The sequence below is a fragment of the Oryctolagus cuniculus genome, chromosome 12, assembly GCF_964237555.1.
Source record: "Oryctolagus cuniculus chromosome 12, mOryCun1.1, whole genome shotgun sequence".
NCBI lineage: Eukaryota > Metazoa > Chordata > Mammalia > Lagomorpha > Leporidae > Oryctolagus > Oryctolagus cuniculus.
Genome location: NC_091443.1, coordinates 17,176,766 through 17,197,007, shown reverse-complemented (window position 1 = coordinate 17,197,007; position 20,242 = coordinate 17,176,766). Strand labels below are relative to the sequence as shown.

General features: G+C 47.3%; 1 protein-coding gene across 3 annotated transcripts in view; it reads left to right on the top strand.

Annotated features, from left to right (window-relative positions):
* HERC2 (HECT and RLD domain containing E3 ubiquitin protein ligase 2) overlaps positions 1-20,242 on the top strand; it is a 233,159-nt gene that overhangs the window by 209,763 nt on the left and 3,154 nt on the right. For all 3 annotated transcript variants that reach the window (XM_051822208.2, XM_051822209.2, XM_051822210.2), the window contains exons 81-92: positions 130-291; positions 2,468-2,559; positions 3,431-3,570; positions 7,662-7,849; positions 8,381-8,578; positions 11,905-11,988; positions 15,999-16,140; positions 16,316-16,510; positions 17,316-17,428; positions 17,917-18,107; positions 19,359-19,464; positions 19,796-20,008. In XM_051822208.2, coding sequence (XP_051678168.2) covers positions 130-291; positions 2,468-2,559; positions 3,431-3,570; positions 7,662-7,849; positions 8,381-8,578; positions 11,905-11,988; positions 15,999-16,140; positions 16,316-16,510; positions 17,316-17,428; positions 17,917-18,107; positions 19,359-19,464; positions 19,796-20,008 — 1,824 coding nt within the window. The remainder of the gene's footprint in view (positions 1-129; positions 292-2,467; positions 2,560-3,430; positions 3,571-7,661; positions 7,850-8,380; positions 8,579-11,904; positions 11,989-15,998; positions 16,141-16,315; positions 16,511-17,315; positions 17,429-17,916; positions 18,108-19,358; positions 19,465-19,795; positions 20,009-20,242) is intronic.

Here is a 20,242-nt window from a genome sequence, read left to right as displayed (position 1 = left end):
AAGCAGAGGAAAGGTTTTCTGTTTTGTCTTACAAGATTATTAAAATTACCTATTGTTTGTAAAGGCTTAAAATGGGCACCTGTGTTAAGAAGTGGTACACCTTTTTGTGTTGATCCCTTTTCTCTGAAGGTGGAAGCGTTGCAGGGCCACCGTGTGGTAGACATTGCCTGTGGCAGTGGCGACGCCCAGACCCTCTGCCTCACCGATGATGACACCGTGTGGTCCTGGGGGGACGGCGATTATGGCAAGCTTGGCAGAGGGGGCAGTGACGGCTGCAAAGTGCCCATGAAGGTATTTCCTGTTGCTGTACCTCCTTACTGCCCCTCCGTGTGCTTCTCAGGTGTGCTTCAACCTCTCCTCTACTTTCTTTGAGAAAATGTGTTGGATAATTGGATAAAAAAGCCCAAAGACATTAAGATATTTAAGTGCTGTTTGTGCCCTTTTGGGGAATGGGTGTAATCCAGTGGAGCCCCCAGAGCCCAAGGTTTTCCATAGTGTAGAGACCTATTTGAAGAGTAGGAAAGCATATTGCTCCTACTCTGCAGTTTATAGTGGTGTGTTGGCGGGGTGTCCTAGAGCTTGCTCAGAGGATTATGTCTGAGTTAGCTAGAGGCTGCCTCAGATGGGCATCCTGTAGGGAGCCAGACAGAAAGCTAGACAGCACCTGAGTCCACAGGCCACGCCAGCCCAGCTGAGTATAACTCAGGGCTGTTTCTTAGCTTGGTCAGATGCTATTTTTACCCTTGTAAACAGGTGGTTGCTAGAATAGTTCACATACTTATTGATCAGTGGCCTGCAGCGTGTGAATTCTGGAGTGCTAGGTAGCAAAGTCTGTGCAGTGGGCTTGGGAGTGCAGTTGCTGTGATAGGAAACTCTAGCTTGTCTCTGCTCAGAATGCTCCTTTTCTGACCTCTGGGACTGCAGGTGTAATAAGGAGAGCTGCATGATGCGCAGGTGCCTGTGAAGCTGACTCTGACCAGTGGCCCCTCAGATAGGGGAAGAGTCTGGGCCCAACCGTGTAGCTTTTTTTCCTGGAGCTGTACTGCCCACTACAGTAACTGTTGGCCACAAGCAACTATTTTAAGTTTAATTTTGAATTAGTTAAGATTAAGTAAAATTTTCAAGATGGAACCAAAGTTTTTTTCAAGATACTTTGGTTCCTTTTGAATAACGAATTGATGAATAGTTATTCTTTTAATCAATTATTTGAGAACTTAGAAAGCCAAATATTAATCAAACTAAATATCTTGCCACTCAAATATTGCCTTTATAATCTTATTACATGGTTGTGTAAAATAAGCTAATGAACGTAAATGGAATAACCTTTAATATATGTAGAATTTTTTTATCATTATAATATTACTACAAATGTGGATTCTATTCTAAGGCAAACATAGGAATATCTCCATTAGGAATATCAACTAATGAAATAATCTAGATGGACTTTTCTTCCTTACTTTCATAGCAAATGTACAAAGGTAGATCCAACAAGTTTTTGAAGACATTAAAAGATTATGCACTTAAATAAAAAGATTAAGTAAAATTAAAATTGACTCCCTCAATCACATTGGTCCCACTTCACGTGTTCATTAGCTATGTGGCTGGGGGATTCCATCTTGGGCCGTGCAGATGTAGCACATTTACTGTGGTTTGGCAGTGCTGCCAAGAGCTAAAGCCTGGTGGGGAAACCATCATCCAGAGACCTCACTGTGTCTCCTTGTCCCCTACAGCCCCAGCCAGGCCAAGTCAGCCCTTTGCAGTCGCCTTCCTTGGCCAGCTGTGCTGGGAAACTAGGGCCCTTGGGAGGGACTGGAGTAGGCCACTACTAATGCTGTTGTGACAGGGATGGGAGGAGGAAAGAGCATCTAAGAGGAAGGATTAAGTTCAGTTAACCAAAATCACGATTAAGACAACACTCACAGAGGTAGTAAGGAGCAGAGCTTGCTGGTAAGGAAAAGTGATGATCAGGTGAGGCCCAGCAAGGCCCCTGTGCAGGATGTGGGAAGTCTGACCCTGGGCGTTCACGGGTGGAGGCAGGTCGTAGGGCTGTGTGACCAAGGGCATCTCAGTTAGACCAGTGGGGCAGTTGCATATGACTTGGGTGTCCCTGGCCATCCCTGTCCTGCTGCCTGCTGTTCCTTCCCTCCAAGCCTCAGGGTCTGAGAGAGGACTGGGGGCCAGTGAGAAGAAGTGTGGGGATTGCTAGAGAGTGGTGCCGTCCCAGAGAATGTGCAGTTGGAACTCGGAAAAACTGTAGACCACATCTGTGAAATGTCCCATTTCTGGTGACATGCATAGCATATCGGCACATGTGTCAGGCAGTGCCTTAGTTAAGTAGAATATGATTTGAAATTGTACTAAATATGAGTATGCATTTTCAGAATTCTTCCCTGGTTTGGTAAAGTCTCATTGTTGTAGCAGTTGGCATGACCCTGATGTAGTGTAACTGAACCTTTTCTCCTTCTAGATTGATTCTCTCACAGGACTTGGAGTGGTTAAAGTGGAATGTGGATCCCAGTTTTCGGTTGCCCTTACCAAGTCTGGAGCCGTATATACTTGGTATGTAAGATTCTGTTTGTTTACTCCTGAAACCAGATTTAAAAAAAAAAAAAAATATTTATTTATTTGAAAGGCAGAGTTAGAGAGAGGGAGAGAGAGAAATCTTCCATCTGCTAGTTCACTCCCCAAATGGCCACAATAGCCAGCATTGATTCAGGCTGAAGCCAGGAGCCAGCAATTTCATCTGAGTCTCCTACATGGGTGACAGGGGCCCAAACACCTGGGCCATCTTCTGCTGCTTTTTCCATACCATTAGCAGTGAGTTGGATTGGAAGTGGAGCAGCCAGAACATGAACGAGTGCCCATATGGGATATCCACATCGTAGGTAGCAGCTTTACCGGCTGTGCCACAATGCCAGCCCCCCACAACCAGATTTTTAACTGCAGTTGTATTAACCGTCCTTTTGTAGATGAGTATGTGACTTTTTCTCTTTTCCTTTTAAAGGTTGATTTATTTATTTGAAAGGCAGAGTGACAGAGACAGAGAAATTTTCTGTGCACTGGTTTACTCTCCAGTGGGCTTAGTGGCTGGGGCCTGGACCCTGCCAAAGCCAGGAGCCTGGAATTCCATCCAGGTCTCCCGTATGGGTGCAGGGGCCCAAGCACTTGAGTCATCTTCCACTGCTTTCCCAGGTGCATTAGCAGGGAACTGATTGGAAGTAGTGCAACTGGGATGTGAACTGCTGCCTGTATGGGATGCTGGTATTGTAGGTGGCAGCTTAACCTGTTATACCACAACACCAGCCCCAGAACATAACCTCTATAGCAGGTTGTGATTTGCATCCTGAAGTACAGAACTTCAGGGGAGGATGGGGAGAAGAGTAATGAGATGACCTTTCTCTGCTGAGCCCTTGGCTTCTTTTGTGTGCAGGGGCAAAGGTGATTATCATAGGCTGGGCCATGGATCCGATGACCATGTTCGAAGACCTCGGCAGGTCCAAGGGCTGCAAGGGAAGAAAGTCATTGCCATTGCTACTGGCTCCCTGCATTGTGTGTGCTGCACTGAGGATGGTAGGTGGCAGAGCCTATGTTGCGGAAACAAGGCCTGTAATTCTAGGAGGGTTGCTCAGGGATAACACATGTAAGTAAAAGAGGGGAGGGGCACCAGTGACTTCACTGTGTCTTTAGAGTCTGTCTGTGATAGGTAGGGTTTTGGCCCCATCATCTTTTTTTTTTTTTTTTTTTTTTTTTTTTTTGGACAGGCAGAGTGGACAGTGAGAGAGAGAGAGAGAGAGAGAAAGGTCTTCCTTTACCATTGGTTCACCCTCCAATGGCTGCTGTGGCCGGCGCACTGCGCCGATCTGAAGCCAGGAGCCAGCTGCCTCTCCTGGTCTCCCATGCAGGTGCAGGGCCCAAGGATCTGGGCCATCCTCCACTGCACTCCTGGGCCACAGCAGAGAGCTGGCCTGGAAGAGGGGCAACCGGGACAGAATCTGGCATACCGACCGGGACTAGAACCCGGTGTGCCGGCGCCGCAGGCGGAGGATTAGCCTATTGAGCTGCGGCACTGGCCGGCCCCAAGATCTTTAAACCCTGCTATTTTGCCTATGAATGTGTTATGATAGCACATGGCCATGCAGAGACAGGCTCAGAGCATGCCCAAGATGTTGCCCTGGAAACCTGGATTTCAAGGAGTCTCTTCCATTCTTCCCATGTGGCTCACTGTGCATGAGCTGTTTGTCCAACAGTGTGGTCTGTGATGAAACCTGCCTTCCTCTGGGATCTGGAACTTGATGATTTTGTGATCTGCCCCAACAAAAACCATGGATGTTGAGTCTCTGAGCAGCTTCCCTGGTAGAAAGCATGTCACATGTGTCATCACACCACGGTGCAGGGGGAACTGAGTGTGTCCTGTGTGACTTCTTTGGGAAGGGACTCTGGAAGCTTGCACCTGGTCTCTGAGAGAGACCAGTCTCTTGGCTGATTTTGCTCTGTGACCTTTCACTGTCATCAGTAGCTCTAAGTATGACTGCTGAGTTTTTTTAATCCTCCTGGTAAATCACAATGGCCTGGGAACCCTAGCACAATGGTCAGAGACTTTACATGGAATTAAGGCTACTAACTAGCCTACATTTTGAAACAGAAATTATTCTGGATTAGTGGGTATAATTACACAGATCCTGCAGATCAGAAAAGGAAGCAGAAGAATCAAGAGATAGGCCCAAAGAGGCAGCAGGAGAGATTGCAAAGAGACTGCTGCTGGCTTTCAAGACAGAGAAAGGGTGCAGAGAACATGCTGGCCTCTGGAAGCTGGAACAACTGTCAGCTGATAGTCAGCAAGGAAACTGGACCTCAGCCTGCAAGGAACTGGACTCTGCTCACAGGCTGAAGAGGAAGGAAACTTTTCTTTAGAGCCTACAATCAATGAGAATCATTTTACCCTTCTCACCTACAGAGCTAAGAGAATACATGTGTATTTATTTTTTTAAAAGATTTTATTTATTTGAGAGGTAGAGTTACAGACAGAGGGAGAGACAGAGAGAAAGGTCTTCCTTCCATTGGTTCACTCCCCAAATGGCCGCAATGACCGGAGCTGCGCCGACCCAAAGCCAGGAGCTAGGTGCTTCCTCATGGTCTCCCATGCGGGTGCAGGGGTCCAAGCACTTGGGCCATCTTTTACTGCTTTCCTAGGCCACAGCAGAGAGCTGGATCAGAAGAGGAGCAGCCGGGACTAGAACTGGCGCCCATATGGGTTGCCAGCGCTGCAGGTGGAGGATTAACCTACTGCGTCACGGTACTGGCCCCAGTACATATGTGTTATTTAAGGCAGTAAAGTTGTGATTTGAAATGGCAGCAGTCAAAAGCTAGTGTACCATCTTGCATTAAAACAGCCACTCTCTCAAATTTTGCTCTCTTTCAAAGGATATAAGGATAATTTAAATCTGCTTAACTATATAAATCTATTAATGGCTGTAAAACTCTAACCTTTCATAATTTCATTGATGGAAACATTTCATACATATGAATAAGCAACTTTTATGGCCTGTGGTAGAATGACGTGGTTCTTGATCAGGAACTTGCAGTACATGTTTTACTTAATTTTAATTTTTTTAAAATTTTGAACCAAATCACAAGTGAGAAGAGTTAGAAACACAGTACAAAGAGCTTCTTCAGTCCTTATCAATGTGAGAGTTGGATGCTGTCCCCGTGCCTCTTCCTCTACATTTGAGTATGTATTTCCTATAAAACAAAACGAGGCTGGCTGTGTGATCACGACACTGCTGTACAGCCAGGGACTTTACACCTGTCCTTTCCTTTCCTGGTGCTCGCTCACAGTCACGAGCACCATGTGGATTACAGGTTGCTCTCACGCTCTCAGCACCGGTGTTCTGCAGTACTTCCTTGGTCATCCAGGGCCTTGTCAAGCTTGATGCTTTGGAAGGCCAGTTACTCTGTAGGATGTCTCTCAGGTATTTTTCTTATGCTTCCTCAGTAGATTTAGGTTACATATCTTGGCTTTTCTTAAGCTAAACGTCATCCTTTAAGGTTACCTGCAGTTTTTCTTTATCCCATAGCTGATGATGTCATTAATCATTTGAATAAGTTGGTGCCAAGCTTTTCCAATGTGAACATTCTTTGTAACAAATAAGTAAATGGGAAGGGCATTCTGAATCTATTTAAGTGTTTCTTCTCTCATCCAGTGTTTTATTCTCTTGTAATATTTCTGTGGGACTCACAGTTTCCTAATTTATCTAATTGGTTATTTATAACCAATAACTTTTACTAGTTACTTTGATGCCTAAATGTGCCCCTTTTGGTGGCTTTAGGTCCTTCTGATGTGTCCCTGTCATTCTTGAGTACTTTCTTGTTCCCACACAAGGCAATCCAGCCTTATCTGGTGCTCTGCCTTGGCCATTTTCCCAAGGAGCTCAGGTGTCTTTAAAGGAAAGTAGTATTAAAGACAAGACCCACGTGGCAGGTGTGCTCATTGCTATAGGGGTTTAGCTGCTCCCCAGAACTACTCAGCAGACGGAGTCAGGGAAGATGTATGTAAACTCTATACAAATTTGTGTTTTATCTTTCTTCTCCAACTGTACCTATATGTAAGGAACTGTTAGTTCACAACAGTACCTCCAGTTTTACTTCAGTCCTGAAGATTCTTTCTAGTTTTCTCTTGCCCTACGTATGACTTGTTTTCTTGGTGATAAAGCTGGATCCCCTTTTCTCAAATAAGTTGGCTGCCTCTTCTGTGTGTAACCAGTGTCCCATCATGGTCTGCCCTCTCCCCTGCATGGGCCATGCCTTCATACTGGGCTGCCCAACACGTGGACACACTAGATTGGCCCCCACTGGGCTGACTCCCCACGTTGGCCGTGCTGTTGCACAGCATCCTCCTCACCTTCCCCGTGCGCTGACACCCATGCTGGCCTGTCGGGCTGCGCTGCCAGGAGCAGGAGAAAGCAGGTGCGAGCACGCTGCCCTCCATCATGCAGGCATCTCCCTTTACAAAGGGTCCCTGCTGTCTGCCCGGCACCCTGAGACATCTTCCTGGATTTGACAAGACTGCTGGGGTCTCCAGAAAACATGGAATTCATTTCCATCCTTGTGACCAGAGTGATCTTCCTCTTAGAATATTTTTATGGTGGTATTTTATAATGGGTTTCTTTGTGATATACTGAAATGTATAGTGATTATCACAAACGAGGAGTGTTAAGCTTAGGATTTGAATAAATGCAAGTTGTTAAAAATACAGATTTTATATGATTCAAAAACTGAGTTCATTTTCCTGTTTAACATACAAGAGCCGTTTGGGCTACTGGGGACATTACCGTCCATTTTAATATTATTTGTTCAGATTGAGAATGCTGCAGTTAGGAGTGTAGTCCTGTGAATGACACTGTTGAATTGCTGATCCTGGAGTTTTGTATCTCTCACTAGAAAAGGCATGCAGCCAGCAGGGACTGTGGAGGGTGCGCTGCCTCGAGGGTGCGTGGTAGCGTGAATTCACATCCAGACCACACGTGCAGTTGATAGTCAGGAGGTGATCGTCAGCCCCCAGCTGGAGGGTGGTGGAGGTGGACGTTGTTTGATGAGAAGACAGTGGCTGTTGTACATTCATTGGTCTTGTACACAAGTTCTTATTCTGAATTTACTTCATTTAGGTGAAGTTTATACATGGGGTGATAATGATGAGGGCCAGCTAGGAGATGGAACAACGAACGCCATCCAGAGGCCACGGTTGGTAGCTGCCCTTCAGGGTAAGAAGGTCAATCGTGTGGCCTGTGGCTCAGCACATACACTCGCCTGGTCCACCAGCAAGCCCGCCAGTGCTGGCAAGCTCCCTGCACAGGTCAGTGCTGGCTGGGCTGGGTGGGTGAGGGGATGAGCAAGTTGTGACCAAAGCATTTCCTGTGTATTGAATCTGCATATATATCTATGCACATACTTCTTGATTTCCTTACGTATTTACAGAGCTATCTCACTGAAAAATGATTCAGATTCTTGTTATAAAACAGTGCTTTTAGGAATCTTAATATTCCTGGTTACCGAAATTTGTTGTTTTTCAGTGTGCTGCCTTCTTTTCTTCTCCACCTTATAACAACATAAGCCTATTCTGACAGTATGTGCCTGATAAGTTTCTTAGTAAATAATTTCTTCAGACTAATTTTTTTTGCATTCTCTTTGATTCACTTTACTTGACTGAGTCCAACTTGCTAGGATATTATTCTCAAAGTAACATGGTATGGCTTTACAAACCAGATTCAGAAATCATGTTTCTCTGTTTTTGAAAAAAAAAAAAATGTTCAGAATCCATTTATAAACTGTGGCTTCTCTGTGCATTTGACAGCTAAGTAGACCTAATGTAGTTTCAACGTTTCAGGTCCCCATGGAGTACAATCACCTGCAAGAAATCCCTATAATTGCATTGAGGAACCGACTGCTGCTGCTGCACCACATCTCAGAGCTCTTCTGCCCATGCATCCCCATGTTTGACCTGGAGGGCTCTCTTGATGAAACTGGACTCGGGCCTTCTGTTGGCTTTGACACGCTACGAGGAATTCTGATATCTCAGGGAAAGGTACTCTAGTAACAATCTGTGCTGTAGGCGAAACTAGTACCTTTGATCCAATAAAAATTATATTTTTTAAAGGTTTATTTATTTGTTTGAAAGAGTTACAGACAGAGGGGGAAAGATTAAGTGAGAGAGATCTTCCATCCACTGTTTTACTGCACAGATGGCCACAACAGCCAGGGATGGGCAAGCTGAAGCCAGGAGCTTCATCTGGGTCTCCCATGTGGGTGATAGGGGCCCAAACACTTGGGCCATCTTCCATTGCTTTTCCCAGACCATTAGCAGGGAGTTGGATTGGAAGTGGAGCAGCCAGGACACAAATCGGCACCCCTGTGGCTTTACTCATGCCACCACACCAGCCCCAAATAAAAATTTTTTTTTTTTTGGACAGGCAGAGTGGACAGTGAGAGAGAGACAGAAAGAAAAGTCTTCCTTTGCCGTTGGTTCACCCTCCAATGGCCGCCACGGCCGGCGCACCGTGCTGATCCGAAGGCAGGAGCCAGGTACTTATCCTGGTCTCCCATGGGGTGCAGGGCCCAGGTACTTGGGCCATCCTTCGCTGCACTCCCTGGCCACAGCAAAGAGCTGGCCTGGAAGAGGGGCAACCGGGACAGAATCTGGCGCCCTGACTGGGACTAGAACCCGGTGTGCTGGCGCCGCAAGGCGGAGGATTAGCCTAGTGAGCCGCGGCACCAGCCCAAATAAAAATTCTTAATACTGGGAGTAAACAACATAGACTGCAGCTCACTCAGTGATTGTTGAGTGTCCACTGTGTCTTGTTCTATTCAGGGTACTTAGATATATCAATGAAAATAACAGGTAAAAATCTCATCACCTTTAGAAATTATATTAAAAATTAATGGTATGGTGCTGCCCCCCCCCCCCCCCCCCATAATCTGCCTCCCACCTCCCCAGAAAGATTAGGGAGACATTCCCAAAACTGATCCTTTGTTCATGGGATGTTTCTTTGATTACCTGGCCTCTAGACATGGCAGAATCCTGTCCCTCCCCCCAACACACGCGCGCGCGCGCGCACACACACACACACACACACACACAACAGAAAACTAGGTATTTCTTCTTCCAAGGATGTCCAGCAGAGGGTGTCAGGAGTTAGATAGTTTAGATAGAAGTTCTATGCCAGGAATTCTAAGGTATCAATTCTTTGTCCAGTGGTGACTTAATAGGTGGTGAATGGAATTGAGAATGAGTATATCTAGTTTAGTAATTAGACCTTTCTCAAAATGGAATGCCTGCTGGGAGTTCCCACTACTGGAAGTGGTCAGATTTCTAGCAAGCAGCTTGACAAGATGATCCAGAAAGGATTCCTTTTCATGTGGTAGGAGAACCTACATAGGGAAAGTAGCATAGAAGTCGGGTTGAGAGGCCCTGTAATCCTGAAGAGTATGATTCTATGACATATTTTGCCATCAAAGGTCATGACCTATTTTTTAATATATCTCATAAATACAACTTTAGGAACATAGTAATTCTTCCCACTCTACCCACCATCCCACCCATTACCCCCTATCTTCCTCCTCCCTCTCCTGTTTGGTCCAAGAAAGAAAAAGAAACAGAAAGGAAGAAAAAAAGAATGGAATAAAAAAACTCAGAGAAGTGTTCCTCAACCGCATGAGCCATTCTTAATGAGGTAATTAAGAGTCCAGTATAAGCAGGTTACTTTTTTAAGGATTGGCTTTGTTTCCACTTCTCTAGAACAATTTCTGAACAGTTCAAGTGCATGGATTTTACTTTCATATGTAGCTGAAGTGCTAAGTGATAAGGGTTGTGTTTATAGGTAAGATCATCTCTGATGAGGAGAGCAGGAAGAAATTGTGGGCAGGTAAAATTGATATCAAACAACTTCAGTGATTTTTCAATCATAAAAAATAGCAAATGACTACTTTTACCTTCCTTTCTTATCCCTCAAAACTGAGGTGACTGCAGACAGTGAGGGGCAAAAGGGATTTTCCTCCTAAGGAGACAGAAGTGGGAGCCAGGGCACACCCAATGGGCCCACGTGAGTGAGCTGTAGAGTAGAGGGCTGAGTAGAGGGGTGCGTGAGTGGAGAGCTCCGGAGGGGGCCTCTGGCTAAGGCTGGAGCATGTGGCAGTGGCTGCAGTGGAAAGGGGAGTGCTGAGGATGGTTGAAAGGCACTCAGCAGCAGGGAATATGCCGTGACCTTGGTTCTTGTCCTGGGCGTGGGAAAGGATTGGCCTCTGCTGAGGAGGTTGTGGGATTGGGTGTTGGGTGACAGGGGAGAGGGAGGAGGTGAAACTGCCTCCGAGTCAGAGCAGTGAGAAGGGATAGGAGAACTTGGTGGGCAGTGATCCAGAGGAGGGGACCATCCTGTGGAGGAGCAGCTGTCCTTCGGTCTGGCCAGGGCACTCAGGAGGGCAGGTGGAGATGGGGCCATGCAGGGATGATGCAGGCCTTCCTGACCCTCTCTTCATCTCCTTCTGCCTCAGGCCACGTCCTTTGGGCGGCTGATGGCCCTTGCCTTCTGCCTAGAGAGGTTGATGTTCTCTGGCTGTGACCTGGGAGAGGGACTCACCCTCTGCAGAGGGCCCCCACGTGCTCTCACAAGCCTGCTGAGGACATCATTGTCCACTTGGCAAAGAGAGTTGGGACCCCTGATGACCCTGTCTTCTTTGAGTGTCTTTTGAGTCCCCTTCCCTCCTGTTGCTGCTCCCTGTGCCCTGTCCACGTGGGCATTGACAGCCTGCTTTGCTCCTGGGTGAGGGCTTCACCTTTGTATGCATGCTCAGTCCATGCCCTTTGCCCTGTATCATCTGTCTTTGTCCTTGGTGTTCCAGCTTGCTTTCAATACAGGCTGACAGCTAGAACCTTGTGTTTTTGTTTGGGTCTGAATGCCCCATTCCCCACCCCAGGTCTGGCTTGCTTTGCAGGACTCCCTGTCCTGCTGCTGCTCTGTGGCACAGTTGTGGTTTAACATCTGTCCCCATCACTGGTGAGCTTGTGGTTTGCCAGGAAAACCTTGGCCTTTGAGATCTGAGTCAGAGCAGATGCCCACCACACCTCAGCCATTGCTCTGTGTCCAGAGTGTGCTGAACGCTTCCAGCTGGGCAGAGGTGCTATCAGGCTGTGGCTGCTTCCTGGGGGACACCCTTCCTCTGTATAGTTGTCGGCACCACTTGGCCTGCCATCCAGCCCAGTGTCAGGCCCTCCCCTGTGACCTCACAACTCAAGAAAGGTAGCCACTTTCTATTTTTATTTTCAGGAACAGATTTTAAACAAAACTGTGACATGATTTCTCTGTGGATGATGCTTTCTTGATCAGATTCTGAATTTGTCTGTTTGGCACATTTTAGGAGGCAGCTTTCCGAAAAGTGGTGCAAGCAACTATGGTGCGAGATCGTCAGCATGGCCCCGTGGTGGAACTGAACCGAATCCAGGTAACACGTGGAAGTTGTTCTCTGAGTCTGATAGTCTTGGTAGTGGCACTTTCATGGGTGCCAGAGGTGTCCTCCAGCCCAAGGGCAGAAGAGAATGCTCTTAGCTGACTTTCCCTGGGCCTCTGCTTTAAAGAGCAGGTGCTGCCATCCTCCTTGGTGCCTCCTCTGTGTGATATTTTGAGATGCTAAGGTTTCTAGGTAGCAGTATAAATGTTTTTCTTTTTATAGAAGTAAGAAAGATTTATTTCTGATAATCCAAATACATGGGATTGGCGTGTGGCACAACAGGCTATTAAAGAGCCACTTATGAAGCATCTCATTTCAGAGTGCTAGTTCGGGTCCTGGCTGCTCCACTTCTGATCTGGCTTTCTGCCTATGGACCTGAGAAGGCAGCAGGAGATGGCCCAAGTACTTGGGTCCATGCCACTCGTGTTGGAGACCTGGATGGAGTTCCTACCTCGTAGCTTCTGCCTGGCCCAGACCCGGCAGTTGCAGAGTAAACCAGAAGATAGAAAATCAATCAATCAATCACTCTCTCTCTCTCTCTCTGCATGTGTGTGTGTGTGTGTGTGTGTCTTGTTCTGTCTCCCCTCAACATACCTCCATCCCTCTCTTCCTTATTCTGTCTCTTTTAAATAATAATAATTAATTTAATTAGAATAAATCTTTTAAAAAGATAACCCAAATACAGATAAACAAAGGGAAAAATAAAATGAGCCATATCTCCACCACATAGTGGTAATTACTGCTGTTCCATTTGTGTGTATGTTAAGAGGATCAGTGTCTTGTAACTTGTTCTTTTTTCCACCTAATGCATCATAAGCTCCTCTTGTGCCATGGGTTCTGTGGGCCTGCTTGTGTTTAGTGGCTGCCTACTACTGTTCTCCTGTAGGATCTATCTAGTTACTCTGTCAGGTTTCTCTGGTGGGGACTAGAAGGCTGTGCCTACTTTTCTTAGATGCAGGCAGGTCTGTCTCCAGTCTGTCTTCAGCTGGCCCCCTAGGTGCCGGTCTCAGGAGTGGAATGGGTCAAATCCTCAGTGTGTCCGGGTTGTAATTCATAATCCTACCAGCCTCATACCCTCCCTAGAACTGGGAGTTTTCTTGGCCAGTTTAATGGGCTGGAATTACTAAAACTGTCTCACTGTAGTAAGCAAAGAAATGAAAGAGACTATTCTGAATTTACATTGCTGCCAAGTGTATATAAACTTACAGTTAAAAAAGGAAAAAAAAGTAACCCTGGCCATTGATGTGATGGCATGCGGCACTTGACATTTAATACGCAAGTGAAATTGGCCTCGCCTCTTGGATCTGAAACAGAGAACCACGAAGAACTCATTCTTTGTCCCTGTACCTTTGTATTAACACATGATTTTTACCCTGATGTTGATTACATGACTGGAATATTTTTTCAGAGTTGTACTTGGGGGCATTTTGAATTAAGACATCAAACTCTTGTCCTTTGTTGGACAACACATGTGACCACATTGATGGAACTGTTCTCTTAACTGACGTCAGTGGTTAATGCTAGGCTATAGGTCAGCCAGTTCCACAAATAAATGGGTTGTTCAATTATGTTCATAAAAAAACCTTTTGTTTCTCCACCTTAGGTAATCATTTTGGTTTGCTCTGCATTGTTGGGTCTTGCATACTATAGTTTGTGAGGACAGCTGATGGCTCGCACGTCACTGCACAAATGAGTGAGCAGTTCTGATCATACAGTGCTCAGAACCTTGCACAAGCTCCATGGGCACTTTGGATGTCAGTGAAGCTTCACATTTACTTCTTTCTCTCAAATATTCATGAAGTTATTGTGTGCTTGATATCTCTTTTTTACTTGTCTTTGTATCGCCGACCCCGTGTTACAGAAACATTCCATCCGTGTTGGGAAGAGTGAACTGTGCAGATGGTAGACAGAATTCCATTAGGCCTTTCTAAAGCTCAGTGTTCTAAGTAGACTGGTATCTGGGGCTGCTCTGGCACTAGAGCAGGTGCTCTGCATTTGAGAACATTGTGTCCCGCCTCCCGGTCCCGAAGACTAGGAAGTTCTCCAGAAGAGTGGAAATAGAAGTGCTTCTCTGACCAGAAATAGACTAGGGAAGCAAGAATCCAGCGTACACACTGAGCCAGCAAGGCTGCATGGGCACCCCTGCCTTGGCAGTCCATGGCTCCAGTGCTGCTCAGCACAGCCTAAGTGGGCTGGGACTCTGAGTGGAAAGTGTTCCAGAGTCCGTCTCAGAGTAAGCTTCCTGGATGCTTTTTGTTTGTTGTAAAGTTGATTTGATTTTATTACATGATTCGAAGATCAGTGTACATTTTAATTACTTATAAATTTTTTACAGAATCGATGCTCCTGACAATTTAGCAGATTCAGACTAGATGATTCAAATCGTCTCTGCTCCTACTGGGCAAGAAAATATGCTCTGTCCCTAGTATATTTCCTAGTTAAAACCAGGCTCACACAGCCGTGATTCTGTGCAGAAAGTGAGGACAAAGAGGCTGTACTTCTTGGTGTTGTGTGTGGGTAGAGGCAGCACAGTGGGTCAGCAGGGAGCTGGGTCTGCGTCTTCCCTCTCATGTGAAGGCTGCGACACTGTGAATACGTCCCATTTTCTTTCTGTGGCTCTGTCTCTAGAGCAATGGATCCCTTAATGAGTTGCCATGGGGGTGAAGGGAAGTAACATTTGTGGATGTTGAACCAGGTATGTGGCACATGGAAAAATTTCCTTAGGAAATTATTATTTTTGTATCATTCTTGTATTTTTAATCTTGATTGTGGTCATTTGTGTTATAAGGCTAATTTGCTCAACATCAAACGCACTCAAGTGAGTTAAAGATGATGAGGGTTTCTCTGGGGTAGTCGAAAAAAGCATGCATTCTTGTGACTATTTTTTCTTTAACTTTCACTTTGCCATCATCTCAGACTGAGCTTTCCAGATGATTCTGAAGCACAGCCTGGGGTATAATTATAGGATGAGCCAAGTCCGCACTGATGTCAGGGCCTTGTGAGTCCTTGATCTGATCCTCGCAAAACTTAGCTTAGGGTGAGAACTGTGGGCATGGAAAGTGACTGAATGTGTAGAGAAGACTCAGTGATTTTGAGGGCTGGATGTGGGGTGGATGCAGTTGAGAGTGCGGGGGAGGGCATGGTCTGGCCCAGGTGCAGTGTGTCTGACTTAGGTCCTCAGAGCCACTTGATGGGAATCCTTGAGTGCTCCCAGGGATCTCCTAGTGTGCTAGCCAGGCTGCCTTGGGAGTTCTGGAATCTTGTTCCCTGAAGGTCCTGGTGTCAGCAGCTGTTGAGGTTGTAAAACTCAAGGATAACCTAAGTAGGTGCGGTGTTGCCAGGTCGCAGTTACTGACAGCCTGACTGCCCCCCTGCCCTGAGAGGTGGTAGTTCATGTCATTTCTGAAGGTGTGTTTGTTCACACCCCACCCATCCTGGGGACTGCTGTGCAGGTCAGCGATGACCCTACTGAGTGAGGATGATGGGGGCAGTGGCCTCAGTGTTCAGAGGTCTGTGCCCTGTCAGTGGTGGGCATCTCTCTCTGTGAGCAGAGGCCATGTGTGCTGCCTTCTCATGTGCACTCCCAGGGAAGGCAGGGGTGAGGGCCTCTGAGGGAAATGAATCAATGTTGACAGTGTGGTGAGGACTTAGGGAGTGAGGTTCAGGGTGCATCCTCAGAGCCCTTTCTGTTTCCATGAGGGCTTCACTGGGTGTTGCTTTTGCTTTGCACTGAGCGTCCCAGTGGCCATGAGGGGTGAGTGCTGCTCATGCCAGCTCTTCAGGAAGGAGGTAGCCGCATTGGCTAGACACAGAACAAGGCACAGTACCTGTGGGTGTGGGGCACATTTCAGGCTCAGCAAGAGCGATTCTCACCCCCAGGGAACAGTGCAGGGGAGGAAGGGTATAAGACGGGGAGAGGCTGGAGGGCTGGCTTTCTGGACAGGCAGGACCTGGGCTGTGTGCCTCTGCTGCGCCCGCTGCTCATGCTTCTTTCTCCTTTCCAGGTCAAACGTTCAAGGAGTAAAGGTGGATTAGCAGGCCCTGATGGCACCAAGTCTGTCTTTGGGCAGATGTGTGCTAAGATGAGCTCATTCAGTCCCGACAGCCTCCTCCTCCCTCACCGCGTCTGGAAAGTCAAGTTCGTGGGTGAGAACGGGTTGTGCGAGGGAGCACCTGAGACTCAGGAAGGGGTGGACTGTGAGCCTGCAGGGAGCAGACAGAGCACAGGTGTGGGGTGCAGGGAGCCAGTGAAGCCTGTGTGGGTGCCTGGCATGCAGCTGGTGGTGGGGGCTCTGAGTTGCTGATTCTCATTTTCCTCCAGGCGAATCTGTGGATGACTGTGGGGGTGGCTACAGCGAATCCATAGCCGAGATCTGTGAAGAGCTGCAGAATGGACTCACCCCCCTGCTGATTGTGACACCCAATGGGAGGGACGAGTCTGGAGCCAACCGAGACTGCTACCTGTTCAACCCAGCTGCCAGGGCGCCTGTGCACAGCAGCATGTTCCGCTTCCTGGGTGGGCTTTCTTGGTTGCTCGTGTACACTGCGTTGGTGTGGTTTGTGCCACCTAAAGTTAATTGTTGGATCTCTGTCGTGGGAGTGACGGTCAATATTTTAGACACCTGCTTTTAGCTTTGAGACTCTTACCAGTATAAATGATGTCTAGCATTTATTGTGCTTAACCAACATTGTGGAAGTGAACAAGGTGCTGTTGTGGACTTCTGTGCCTAGCATTCCAGGCTTGGCAGTGGTGAGCTGCGGAAAATTGTATATGGCTGATCTGCACAACTACAGTCTGTGGCTGTGTGCTGAGGTCTGGACAATGTTTTTGGCTCTTGGAGGATCTGAAATACTGTACTCTACAATTTAAATGTATCTGAAACCTGGAACAGATCTGGACCTGGAGGCAAGGGTGGAGCAGGGTCCTGGGCAGTTGGACAGTCTCTCTCCCCTGTTCCGTTAAGAGTCTGTGCAAAGCATGCCTGGTGGTGGTGTCTCACCACTGCCTACAGAGCCCAAAGTGGGGCTGCTGCTCCCTGGCTGCTTCTAAAAGCCTCCACTCTTTCTTTGCTGTCAGAGGAACAAGACTTGGCCTTGTATGACTTAAAGCTATATGTGGAAAGCATATGAAGAGTTAGCAACTTGTTTTATAAGGAAAAAAACAAAAAGAAATCATGAATTTGGAGTAGGAGAGTTTTATGATTTTGGGCATTATTGATATAGGAGGCACTGAGGCCTCGGTATAGTGCATGGTATGTTTGAGTGAAATAGAGACCGTTTGGTCCCCAATGTCAAGGTGTCACTTGTGTTTGAATGAGCAGGCGTGTTACTGGGCATCGCCATCCGAACAGGGAGTCCTCTGAGCCTCAACCTCGCCGAGCCTGTGTGGAAGCAGCTGGCTGGAATGAGCCTCACCATCGCAGACCTCAGTGAGGTAACTCAGCTGCAGCACTGTGGGGGGCTTCAGGGTCTTGTGAGGGGCGCAGTCTGTTCTGGGGGTCCGTGCAGGCTCGGGGGTTTGGCCTGATGCATGTTCCCAGCTGAGACTGCTGGCTATCGACTACCAACTAGGCTGGTTTGCTCCTAGACTCTAGACTGTTTTGTGACACTTTGCAACCTATACAGTCTTGTCAGGCTCACCGGGAGGAAGCCTCTCCCCATGGCCGCCCAGCCCTTCCTGCCACAGCTTTAGGGAGAGAGCCACCAGTTTCAATTGCTTTCTCCACATTTAATGTTAAGAATTCCACTGAATTATGATTTTCTTCTTTAGCTTCTTGAGTGAAGTACTTTCTTGTTGCTGCTTTCTTTTCTGTCTCAGTACATGCAGTGTGTTTGCAGCCTCGAGAAACGCCCATCAGACCAAGGCCCTCACATGTGGGGAACAGTCCTGATTGAACTCGTGACTCTTTTTCTTCTTGTAAGGTTGATAAAGACTTTATTCCTGGGCTCATGTACATCCGTGACAACGAAGCCACCTCTGAGGAGTTTGAGGCCATGAGCCTGCCCTTCACGGTGCCAAGCGCCAGTGGCCAGGACATTCAGCTGAGCTCCAAGTACACACACATCACCCTGGACAACCGTGCGGAGTACGTCCGACTGGCAATAAACTATAGGTTTGTTACCATCTCATCTCAGTTGCTTTGATGTAATAAATAGCAAAAGTAGCAGAAAATGCTTGCTTGGATGTCTGCATTTTTCCAGAAATGTCATGGACAATAAATTGTTAATGGGTTTGGCTCCAGTCTACTGCTGATCTACAGTCACGAAGCCTATTTTATGATCAGGATCAGAGAATTTATTATTCTAGTCTGAAGTTCCTGGCTGTAACTATAAATAAAACCCACTTTTTTGGAGGATAGCCCCACAGAGATCCTAGATATGTGTGTGCACCTCTGCTTGCTTTGTCAGCTCTCTTGGGACAGGGCTCTGTCTGGTGCTGTTAGAGAAATGACCAGTGGGTCCCCACATGCAGACCTTGAGCCACCATTGCTTAGGGGAGGTGTGGCCTGTCACTTACATCCCACAATGTCACTGCTTAACTTTGCCATTTGCCAACTGTGAGGTGTCTGGATAAAGGCCGGGGCCAGCACCGTGGCTCACTAGGTTAATCCTCCGCCTGCAGTGCCAGTGTCCCATATGGGTGCCGGTTCTAGTCCCGGTTGCTCCTCTTCCAGTCCAGCTCTCTGCTGTGGCCCGGGAGGGCAGTGGAGGATGGCCCAAGTGCTTGGCCCTGCACCCGCATGGGAGACCAGGAAGAAGCATCTGGCTCCTGGCTTCAGATCGGTGCAGCGCCAGCCGTAGCGGCCATTTGGGGAGTGAACCAATGGAAGGAAGACCTTTCTCTCTGTCTCTCTCACTGTCTATAACTCTGTCAAATTAAAAAAAAAAAAGAAAAAAAGAAACATGGATAAAGCCCAACATAGTGGGTGGGCTTCAGTTAGCATGGTCTGGCAGTGTCTTGTCTGCCTCAGGGCCTCGACTGTATTCCTAAGAACGTGAATATGTGTCTGTCCCAGGATCTTGAGGGTCCTCAGGCCTGGGGCAGACAGGCAAGCAACAGTCTGATTCTGGCACTTTCCTGGGTGTCCATCTGGTGGGTGCTGAGGCACATGTTGTGGAGTGTGAGTGGCAGCAGACAGTATTTAGGGTGTCCCCTGTCCGCCAGTCTAGATGAGCTCAGTGATGAGGAGTCTGTGGGCCCAGGTGTGCACAGCGTGGGCAACTATACCTGCCATCACTGCTCTTGGTCTTTCTCAGCTGGGAAGTGTGTGGCCACAGTGCGGTGCTTTAGTAAGGCTTGCTGTGAGCAGAGCAAATTTAATTTCACCAAAGATAGAAGTGTTAAAGTGAACTTTTTCTTTCAGACTCCATGAATTTGATGAGCAGGTAGCTGCTGTTCGGGAAGGGATGGCCCGAGTTGTGCCCGTCCCCCTGCTTTCTCTGTTCACTGGATACGAACTGGAGACAATGGTATGTGACTTGCAGTGGTGTCAGTCTGGAACAGCTTTGTGACCTGTTCATCAGTGTCACTAGTTAATTTCTTGCATCTGGAAACCTAGTGAAATCAATGTCACTAGTTAAAACCTTGCCTCTGGAAGTTCTGTCTATGGTGTTGAATGAAGTGAAAATACATTATATGTGTGTGTTCCTGCCACCTGCTTCCACACAAGGGTGAGGCTCAGGGTTGCATGCCTATCTTCTTGCGGCCCCTGGGAACTTTCCTGACTTCACACAGTCCTTGTTAGAGTAACAGATTCTTGAAAGTGTCAACCCACCCCTGACAAGAGTGTCCCTCCAACAGGTTTGTGGCAGCCCCGACATCCCACTGCACCTTTTGAAGTCAGTGGCAACATATAAAGGAATCGAACCATCTGCATCCCTGATCCAGTGGTTCTGGGAGGTGATGGAGTCTTTCTCCAACACAGAGCGTTCCCTCTTCCTTCGCTTTGTGTGGGGCCGAACCAGGCTGCCCAGGACCATTGCTGACTTCCGAGGGAGAGACTTTGTCATCCAGGTAAGCCCCTTGCTAGTAGGGGTGCTGGGCTGGTGATGAAATGTCCCTCAAATGGAATCCTGTAGCAGGTTGAAAAATGGATCTCCTTTGTCTTCATGAAACAAAACCAGAAAACACCCAAGTTCTCTGACATGAAAGCTCAAAATTTTGTGATTATTGTCTTGGATGCTAATACCTATTTTTTAATAGAAAACTTTTATTTAATAAATATAAATTTCAAAAGTACAACTTTTA